Genomic DNA, 10,541 nt, shown 5'->3' with positions numbered 1-10,541 from the left:
TTTGTACAAAATTATTGCCTAATCGACTTTCAATTGTTATAGAGGTACATGTTTATAAACAAAGTCACTCACAGATCACCATAGTACAGAATATAAACACCACCCTTTTATAAAAAAGACTGGGACTGTGACAAGAAGAAAGCCTTTGTACTATAACTTTTTGCCTTGTTTTTATTTAGCAGGTATTGAAGCCTGTTAACTTACCAGCTCGTCCTTAAATGAAGGTTTTTATAGTACAACCTGTCACACGGATATACAGAAATGATGCACTGAACCTTACTTCATTTTTAGTGCATTTTCTTCACACACTATTTAGTGGTTGTTTGTTTTTTTTTTCTGTGAAATTCCAAAGCTAAACTGCAGCTGCAAAAATCTAGGTGGTGCAGGTAGTGCAATGGTGAGAGGGCTTCTCGGGAGCTGAGAAGCGTGTGGCAGCACCCAGCTGGGCACCCCTCGGGTGGCAGTCAGGAAGGTGCTGACAGGACACCAAGCTATAACTACGCTACCCCAGGGGCTGAGCTCTCAGCTCCCACGTCCTTCCTCAGTGGTGCTCTTACCTCGTACAGCGGAGATGAGCAGAGACCTGGCCGCTTAGGTCCCTACAGGTCTTACAGCTCCCTCTTTTTGTGCGTGTGGCTTCAACACGCTGACAAATGCTAAAGAGGAAGGTCAGTAAACTGAAGTTCAGTTGAACTTTTATGCCTCCACAGAAGGAAATAATCAATCTCCTCTAGCACAGAAGACCAAAAAGGAAGAAAAAAATAAACAGAAGAATGTACTTCATGTTTTCTGCAGTCTCCATCAGAACCCTTGCTCTACAGCAATAACTTAATAGAAAGACCTAGCAAAACACCTGGAGAAAACTGAAACAAAATGGACACATTTCCAGCAGTTATACAGTCCTTTAAAAAAATCAAAAAAATCCTGTGAGTCCAGACACCTGAATTCTGAACCAGAGCAGTGGCATTTAAGACTCAACAGTGATGATGCTAGTGGGAAAAAACACATTGTGTTATGCAGAGGGCTACTTTTCTGCAGCTTGAAATTACTTTGTATTGAAAATAAGGTTTAAGCTTTAAAGGTGCAACCTACTGCAAGGTACTGGATAAGCAACCATGCTGCCAAGAAGGCATTCAGAGGTAAAAGAGCTGTCAGAGTAGAGGACAGACAGCAGACACGAGACAGAAAGGTTTGTTCATTTGGCAAAGCCCATGAGCTTTAAAAAAAATTACTGGAAGAAACACAATAAGATACACCTGCCAGGGGGAGCTAAGAGAGCTAACAACTGCTCCCACCAAGGCTGTTAATGAAAACAAGCCCAAGTTGAGGCTGATAGTTGTGCTAAAATGGGTCTGAGAACAAGACCCTCAGCGTCACTATGTACTTGGTACAGTTTGGTACTTCTTGCTTGCTTTCAGAAATCTCAACACCAGAGCACCAAAACGCCTGAGCTGCGTGACTGAGTACCCACGCCCAGTACTGGAGGCCACCACCACAAGCAGCACGTCTCTGGCTCTTACCTTGTGTCAGCTTCACCCACGGAGATTGCAGCGATCTCATTCACTCTTAGCAAATCTGGCTCCTCCCTGGCTTTGTGCTGGAGAGGTAAGCCCTTCGGAATTACACAAAACAAGGATTCTGACACAGCTGGGAAGTATCCCCTTAAATCCCCAGTCCTGTACTGGGAGCGTACAGCTGCAGGTTCCAAGGAACAGGAACTCCCCCCACTGTTATGCTCCTGTTCACCTCCAGCTCAGCGTATAGATGTGGTGAGTTTCTGGTGCTCGGTCTGCTACAGCAAGGCCCAATTTTGAAAGAAAGTAAGTCAAAATGATCAAAAAAGAGTAAGTAAAGAGCAGGGATGAAGGAACTGAAGTTGAAAGGGAAAACAGGGAAAAAAAAATGCAAAGCTGATCTCCAGTGCCTAAGAAACTACTTCTAGTTGAAATCTGCTACAGTTCAAGCCAGGCATCAGTTCAGAGCTCTCAAAATGCAAACCAAAACGGGCTATCTGAAACATCAGTGCTCTGTTACCAGATTTTACACATCTGTGACCCACGTCTTCCATGTGAGAGCTGTAGTGCATGCAGCCATTCCCCGCTGACAGCAGTTAGTGCAAATCCTCTAGTACAGTATGAAGAAGCAAAAACCATCTACACATTTGTTTCAAGTCCAAGTAAGCGTCCCATCCGCTCCATGTTCTTGTCGATCGTGGCACGACACGTGATTTCCTTAGCACACTCCATGGGAAACCAGCCTCTTTCCCCATCCCGCAGGCGTTCCCCTTCATACCAGCCTGCAGGCGTGAACAGACAGGGAGCAATAAACCTCTTCAAGTAATTCTAAAGGCACTTTGTCAGAACTCCTGAGTCAGTGTCACCACATACATGATTTATCTATATAAGTTATGACTGGTGATGAGTTACTTTAAACAGCTGTTGCCTAAACAGAGGCTGTCTTTAGGAACTTGAACCTAAATGCTCAAGTTTTTCCTGGAAGCTTAGCCTTTATTCATCATATGGCCAACTCTATTAGGAAACAAATCCTTCTAGCTGGATTCATCTGCAGTGGTAAGAGAGGGTTGCTAACAATGCATACTCACCATCATTCACTTTTTGATAAACCAGAACAACATCAGCAACTTGGAGAGACAGCTCGTCTGACTGCTTTGCTGTGTAAGTTCTGATGATCTCTACCTGAGTCAAAGCTGGGGAAGAAAAAGAAAAGAAAGGCTGAATTACAATATTTCCATTTCAAGTCTTCTATTCAAACATGTATATAATTGATTTGAAGAAATCAGTGTGTCTTAGCACATGCCCTGCCCCACCCCGCCTGCCATGCAGGTGGCAGCAAATGATGCAGATGGCTTCCCACCTGAGCAACTGCACACAAACTTGGGTTAAACACAAAGAAGGGAGCTTTGCTCTTGGTAACAGATGGAAACAACTGACCAGTGTTAATAAATGCAAACAGAAATAACTGGGCAAAACAAAACTCCTCAAAGAAGGAAGCGATGACAGCTTCATGTATATTAAAGTAACACAGCCCAGGAAAAGAAAGGTGACATTTTTAAGGATAGAGCCTGTGTTTGCTCAAATCCCCGCTAAGGGGCAGTGCACTTCTATTCTCATGTCAGAGTGCTCAGAAATCTCAGTACTTGCAACTTACTCGTTCTGTCAGTCTTCTGCCCATCTCTGTCTTGCCCAAGCACCGTAATCCAGCGAGCTCTTTCGCTTCTGCAAACAGCAAAAACAAAATTCAGTTTCCCAACTCATGCTCTTGAACAATGATCAAGACTACTCCCTTTTCAAGGTTCTGTATTTAAATTCTTCCTCTTATTGTGAAAGAAAAACTAAACATAACCTCCTTTCTCCTCCTCTCAAAACATGGCCAGGTGTGATACTACTTCTTGTAATAACACTCTTCAAACACAAACATTTTAAGCATGTTAGAGTAGAAAAAATGCCTATACACACATGGTTCTTACTGGCATCACATCTTACATACCCTTATTTTAATTATTTTTTAAGTAATGCAGGTAAACTTCTCTACTAGTGTCTGCGACTAATACTTATGACTAATATAAACAAAATTAAATAATCCACTTGAATTTTCTTCTTCAAAATTTTGTCTTTAGATAACTTGAGTTTTTAACTAAAAATAGTAACATCTGTCGTCTGCAGTTGTTCATTTTTTGAAAATCTGAAACCAGTGCTAAACTTGTGTCTCAACCACAGTAAGAAAACATATACAATTTTGCACAACCTTAATTTTGTTCTTATTTTTAGAAACATGTTATTTACAGATCCGTATTTTCCTATAACCAGTCTTAATAAGAAAATTACATTTCCTTTCAAACAACTCTTAAAAAATGGGATAATACCAGACTGCCTTCCTATCTAAGTATGTGTTTCTTCATAAATCCACGTACACCAGATAGTTGGTGAACACAAAACAACTTTACTCCCACTGAAGTCACCCTCTCCCCAGAAGGCAGTGTTAAGCATGAATATGAAAAATCCAGTCCAAAAAACCACAGCTCTCAGCCAGACTAGGGAATCACAGAATCACAGAGTTGTCTAGGTTGGAAGACACCTCAAGATCCTCGAGTCCAACCTCTGACCAAAAAAGCCTTTGTCCTTCCATAGCTTTCCGTGTATTTTTCAAGGGAATCGATGTTACTTGTGTAAACAGACAGACCGGGAGACAAACACAAAAAGATGCCAGCGCCAGTGGATCATCTAATGCTAAGTGACCCTGTAATTTAACCCTCCACCTCCAGCAGCAGGCACAATTACAGCTGCTCCAGAGCTGTAATTCGGTGGGAACAGGCCACGAAAGACACATGAGGTTTGTGAGGAGCCTTCCCCTGATGCCACCCTCAGCTGCCGGCCGTGCCCCACCACCACAACGCTCCGGACCCTGCGCCTCTACTGCTGTACCTGGGAACCACGAGCCACACAAAGTGACACAACGCGATCAAACTGCGCTGGAAATCGTAGTCAACACAAACGTTTTGCTTTGAACATGCATCGCTCCGATCAGTGAGCGCTCTGAAGCGTCCAGCTGGGCCCTCCTCCTGCCGCTGCCCTCCCCATCGCGCTTGCCTCAAGTTACAAAAAGTTGGGATTGTCGGAGCCCTGAGCACACCACACACGGCAACGCTCTATTAAAAGTTTTCAAATCAAGGAGGTATTGTCAGAGACTTTTTCCCTTGAAAGATAATCTGATGGACTGCTATTTATATCACAAACCTTATATAGGCAAGCAGTAATATTCTGTAGAACAAAATGTCTTTTTATAAAAAGCCCAGACAACTAAAAATGTGCTTCATTTTTTTCCCAATAAAATCGCATTTCCAAGCAAGTCTGAATCATCTGCTTACTTTATAATAAGATCTTTAATAGGAATCATTAACGATCTATAGTTTCTTTCAGAGTTATTCTAAACTTTGAAAGCAAACCTAAAACTGTAAGTTTTTCCAGGCTGGGATGCGTCTGGAGCGTTCTGTTTCATGTCTTGTGTCCCGCCCCCAGCCTCCGCGGAACAGATACCATCTTTCACTTCTGTGAAGGGCTGTGTGGATGTTAATGGCACCACACAGAAGCGATGGCCTCTCCGAGACTCGCACCCGCAAGAACAAGACGCTGCTTGTTGCCCTTTTCTAAAGCAGAGCACTCCAGCACTGCCCCAGGAGAACAAGGACCACCTCTATCCAGCGCAGCTTCCCCGCGGCAGTGCCAAACTCCTCCTCCATCCCGTCCTGCAGTTTCCGCTCTGGTACAGGATTCACAAAGCTGCCCCGGGACAGCACCGCTCAGCACCGGACCCAACGCACTCCGGTCAGTGTTTGCTGCCACTTGCAGCGGTAAGTCCTGGAGAGGCAGCTGCACATCCAAGCGCCCTGCAGAAGGCAGGTGTACAGACTGCTTGCAACCACAGGACACTCGTTGCTCTCCACTTTACTTCAGGCACTTACCCCCTGGCCCCAGTGATTATTTGAGGGAAGTTCTCTGCTAACAGGCAAGCAAGGCAGAAAACCCACTGCTCAACTTCCAGCACTCAGAAGAAAATATTAGAGAAGTATTTGACCTATCATGTACTTATGCTACGACAACCAACAGCGATAACTCAGCCCCATTTGTAGTTCAAGTGGAAGCAGAACCACAGAGCATCCCAGTTGGAAGGGACCCAACAAGGGTCACCGAGCCCAGCTCCTGGTCCACACAGGGCCACCCAAAGCCCCAGCCACATCTCAGAGCGTTGTCATGTTTGTAGTATTTGGGTAACTAACCTTCATTGTCCACAGTCGTCTCTGGGATCTCAACAATGATCCAGAGACTTAGAGAAGCTCAAATGAAACTGCTCCAGAAACTGAGCACTTCACAATTTAAACTGGGAGTGTATGCAGGCAACGCAGGTTGGAAACGTTACGCAGAGAAGTTGAGCTATGCCACACACAAGTCACGTAGCTACAGAGGTATTGTGATGCTTAATAGAGACAGCACCTTAACACCAAGAGTGGCCAAGACCCGGAGCTGTGCCAGTCAGACCCTCTCTGTAAGCTCCAAAGACAGCCGGGTCCTGAGGGGCTGTGCCTGGGAGCCTCTGAACCTCGCACGGGAAAAACGCATCCAGGGCAAGGTGAAAGGTTAATGGCAGCTACACTGCTTACTCCGTCTTTAAAGTAATTTTAAACTACATTACCCGCCACTAAAGCCTGAGGTCATCCTACTGTAAGCAGCAAATAGAACAATAATTAACTTTCACTAGATTTGGCTTAATTAGAATGAGCTAATTATCTTGACGCTAAGTGAGGACTGCAAATGAGAGCACTGACAGCCTGTAGTCTGCTCTTTGCCCGAATCAGAAGGGTTGCATTTTAAGCTCAGTTTGGAAAACACCACCTTTAATTTTGTACATAAAAGCTTCTCCCCACGCTCCCCCCTCCAATCCCCCGTAAATCCCTGTCCTGCAGCCCTGGCATGTTTGCCTCACCAATAACCACCAGAAGGGATTCAGAAATCCAGCATTATTATTATCTTCAGCCTGGATTACCCTTCAGATACTCTGCTGTCTTCAGCAACATTACACTGACTTACACACCTTCCCTCTGATGAAAACCCTCTCCAACTAACATGCAACAAAAAGCCTTTACTGTTTAGGAATGGTCATGTCAGTTCTCCTTTTTTTTTTTTTTGCAAAAATAAGAAGTGTTAAACCTAAGGTTTTTGGTTCCTGTTTATGAGAAGCATTTTTACGCAAAGCTATCACAGATAATCTTTCAGCACCTTGAAGCAATGCACGACTGTAGTTCACTGTACCTTGCATCACCATGGACTCCTCTGCATTACCTCAATGTATTTTTTAGTTCCTTTTTTTGTTCCTTGCTGCATTACTTGGGGAAAAAACAGCACCACCAGCTTTGTACTTATCCATTTGGCTGCAGGTTTGGAAGAGGCAGCAAAATGTTTGCAGAAAGTCAGATGTGGCTTTGTGATGAGAACTCTATTTCAGACCACACCGTACAACATACAAGTGGAGCTTTGTCATCTCTCCTTTCTATTCTACCCTCTAATGGGCTCTCAATTTACTTATCCTAATGGTATTAATGTAACACACTGCAAGGCACGGCCACGCCATTACTCACTGGCTAGGGAGCTGGCAGTCTCTGAGGCAGAAGCACAGTTAATTCTTGGTCTGTAGACCTAGAACAATAGCACCTAGTAACAGATACTTCAGTTTACATAATTTTAGCGTGTGTACTCAATTTGCTATTATCCCTACAACATGACATCAAGAAAAGAGAATGACAATAACATGACAGGGACTTCAAACCCCTGAGCCCTGTCATGACACGATTATCCATGAGAAACTGAACCAGGTTTGGAGAGGCTCTATTTTATTCCAGTAAATATTTATTCCTCTATCTAGGATCTTACACAAGCTGCACATTCTTCTTCTCTGTCAATCATTAAAAAAACAGAAAGGCTTGTTCTGTTACCTTGCCTAGCTTCGGAAGTGCACACTTAATGGAATAAAAACAGTGCAAATCACAGCAGTCAGCAGGTGGAACAACAAACTCTCCAGCGTTGCTGAACAGGACGCCAGCGTGGCCCGTGATAAATACGGGGTCATTTTTAATGTAATCCTTCCTCGGTCACTGCTGATCAGATATCAACAACAACCTGTTGAGATGATCGGGTGAAAAATTACAGAAGTTATAACTATTTACTTACTGAGTGTCTGTTCCCAAGAGCATCTCCACCTTCTCTCCTGCGTGGTTACTGAGGACTGCCAATCTGAAGAGGTACACTGTAGCGCTCTGCCGCGAGTACAGCATAGCTGAAGTGTTCTTTACAGGAGAAGAGGTCAGGTCCTCACTGTCACACTGTTGTACCACGAGCTGATCCCTTAAAGAATAATCTGTGACATTGTAACTCTCTTCACTGTAAAACAAAGGAGAAAAACACAACATTAAAATGCTTAGTTTTCCACCAGGTGTGTGATTTCCCCTTCCTTGTTTGTTTTTAAGAAGTCAGTTCCGTTTTTAAACAACTTTTACGCAGCAATTGCTGCCTAGCCAAGGACAGAACTAGCAAAACCAGCTAGGGATGCTGTAGTCATTGGGATCCTGAACCTAAAAAGAAAGAAAAGTAGTGCATACATTTGCATAGTAAATAACGAATGCATTCCTAACTAATTAATCACCTGAGATAAACCTCTACAAATTCCTCTTATCTCCATTCAACAGAACAGCCTGCTTTGAACTCCTGAGGAGTCTTTATCTTTCTACCCCTGTGCTCTCCAGGAGGCCCACAGACTTCTCCTGACCAGCAGTGCACAGGTACGGCTGGTTGAGGGCTGGAGGCACTGCAGCCAGAGCAAGCAGATGGACGTAAATGGGGATGAAATCTTCCCACCAGGCAGTGCAGTAACAGGAGGGACATTTAACACATTTTTTAAAACGACAGTAATCAGCTAACACAGACGCACTGACGTGCACCTTCAGTTTATGGCTGAACTTTTTGCCAAACTCTTATTTTGACTCAGAACACAGAGCAACAGGGCTACTTTACATCCCCTCGCAAGGAAGGCCTGCACATCGTGGAGGCACTTTTATGAAGACCAGACACCAGTCCTAGGCCACCTATTCTTTAACAGAAAGCATGTGGTGATTCTCCCTATTTCCCTTATCACATGTATATATATTTAAAAAAAAAAAAAAAAAGCAGTAAATGTCCTTTATAAATCCTCAGCAATTTTTAATCACTTTTTTTTGTATGATTACTTTAGTTACAAAATCATTCCTGGCATCTTGGCTAAAAACGCATATTTTTTCAAGCAGCTGTGAACAGGTAACATTCCCAAGTAGTATTTAACCTTTGGGTGATTTCCAGTGTATGGGGTCCAGCTGCATTCCAATGTCAAGGCAATCTCAGGAGCTGACAAGCCATAGAGCCATGAAAACAGATGGGGTTATAGTGGTGTCCTTAGGGGATATTATGGGAGAGAAGAGTATTCAATAAATGTATCCTCATACAAAAACATACATCTCTTTGCAAGTCATCTGAAATCTTCTAAAAGATCTCAGGACTTTGCTGGTAGATGTTACGAATAGCTCAGTAAGCAGTGTTACTTTAGTTGGACACAACAGGACTTCATTAATTCTGGAGCTCCCTTGAGCTTCGCAGAGTGCAGAGCCAGCTCACAGACAACTCAGCATTACTGTCCAGAACATGCAACCACCTCTTCAAAATGGCATGCTGGAAAAAAGGAAGAACCTGACTTTTGTTAAGTTCAGAGCTACCTGTGTGTCCCTTTTTTAGCAGAGTGTTGTTACAGTGTAAGCTTCCAGGTCTGCCTGAGGTACCAGGGAATCACCTCCTCTGTAGCCCCGTCTCCTCTTCCCCAGGGCAGTTGCAAAGTGCCCGCTGTGGAAGCTCCACCGCGCCTGACAGCAGGCAAATGGGTATCCAAACCCAGCAGTTACGCTCATCAGCTATGCAGGGGATGGATGATATTTTTGTCTGTGGTTTGGGATTTAGAAGAGGAAAGCTGAAAAATCATTCTGAAGGATATACAAACCTAGAAGCAGTATGCATAAAGTAAATAACCCATATTTAACAAGACAGTAATGTCATCGTACTCTGCAGTGTGAAAGCATTTCTTCACTAGCTCAAGAGAAAGCAAGTTTCCCAAAGGTGACACAAATAACAAGAATTGTAGTGTAGTCCGTGTGAATCATGAGGCAGACAGAAAGAACTCTCAAGATGTGAATTATATTGCCTGATTCTCCTCGTGGCAGAATATTACCTTCAGTGTCCATAAAAAAAGGAAGAAATTGTGGTAGCTGAATGCCACTTAACCTACTGAATGGGGCAGAGAACACAGCACAACCTTGCAATTTCAACCAAAAGGTGAAATTGCAGCTGAGAAGATTATGATTAATAAAGCATCATTAAAGTTAAAGCATAAGACCTCTGGAGCACTGTAAGTATACAACGCACCCTTTATCTTTTTCGTAGCTAAAATGTCGTCATTCTCATTATAAAAAGGTTTTGGGAACCCTTGCTCACTCAGTATTCAAAATGCAGTTATCGCAGCGGTGATTCTGACGCATGGAAATCGTTCCTGAAAGCAGCCCGTGAGCAGGGATGCGCCGAGCCTCGCTGCACTGGGGCTGCTGACCCTTGTCCTAGACCTGCTGACCCTGTCTGGCTGCGGGCTGGGCAGGCAGCGCCGGGCCCTGAGGAGCTGGGAGGCACAGCAAGGAGCTGGGAGGCACAGCGTGCTGCTTCGACTTATACGGCAAACTGCTCCCCGGGACGGCCGGGGATTCACTCTGGGAGAAAGGATTAAGCAGCGTGACTGCAGCACTAAGTAATTAGTATTTTTAGCACAGTCGAGTGATTTTTTGTGTGTGCAATGCTAAGAATCTTTTGAGAAAGCAACTCCTCAGCTAAAACACAAGCATAGAAACCTCAACTGTCAACAAGTGTTGCTGTCCATTGCCGTGGTGTCCACAGCAACGCCGTGGG

At 44.0% G+C, this 10,541-nt stretch overlaps 1 protein-coding gene across 1 annotated transcript in view; it reads right to left on the bottom strand.

Moving 5' to 3' along the window:
* Positions 1 to 21: 21 nt before the first annotated feature.
* Positions 22 to 10,541, bottom strand: part of ARHGEF26 (Rho guanine nucleotide exchange factor 26) — a 48,974-nt gene continuing 38,454 nt past the window's right edge. The window contains exons 11-14 of the mRNA XM_027464549.3: positions 7,740 to 7,949; positions 3,169 to 3,236; positions 2,603 to 2,707; positions 22 to 2,296 (exon numbers count right to left, since the gene is read on the bottom strand). Of these exons, the coding sequence (XP_027320350.3) occupies positions 2,154 to 2,296; positions 2,603 to 2,707; positions 3,169 to 3,236; positions 7,740 to 7,949 (526 nt within the window). The 3' untranslated portion in view covers positions 22 to 2,153. The remainder of the gene's footprint in view (positions 2,297 to 2,602; positions 2,708 to 3,168; positions 3,237 to 7,739; positions 7,950 to 10,541) is intronic.

Source organism: Anas platyrhynchos, chromosome 9, assembly GCF_047663525.1.
Source record: "Anas platyrhynchos isolate ZD024472 breed Pekin duck chromosome 9, IASCAAS_PekinDuck_T2T, whole genome shotgun sequence".
Classification (NCBI taxonomy): domain Eukaryota; kingdom Metazoa; phylum Chordata; class Aves; order Anseriformes; family Anatidae; genus Anas; species Anas platyrhynchos.
This window is presented reverse-complemented; position numbering and strand designations above follow the sequence as displayed.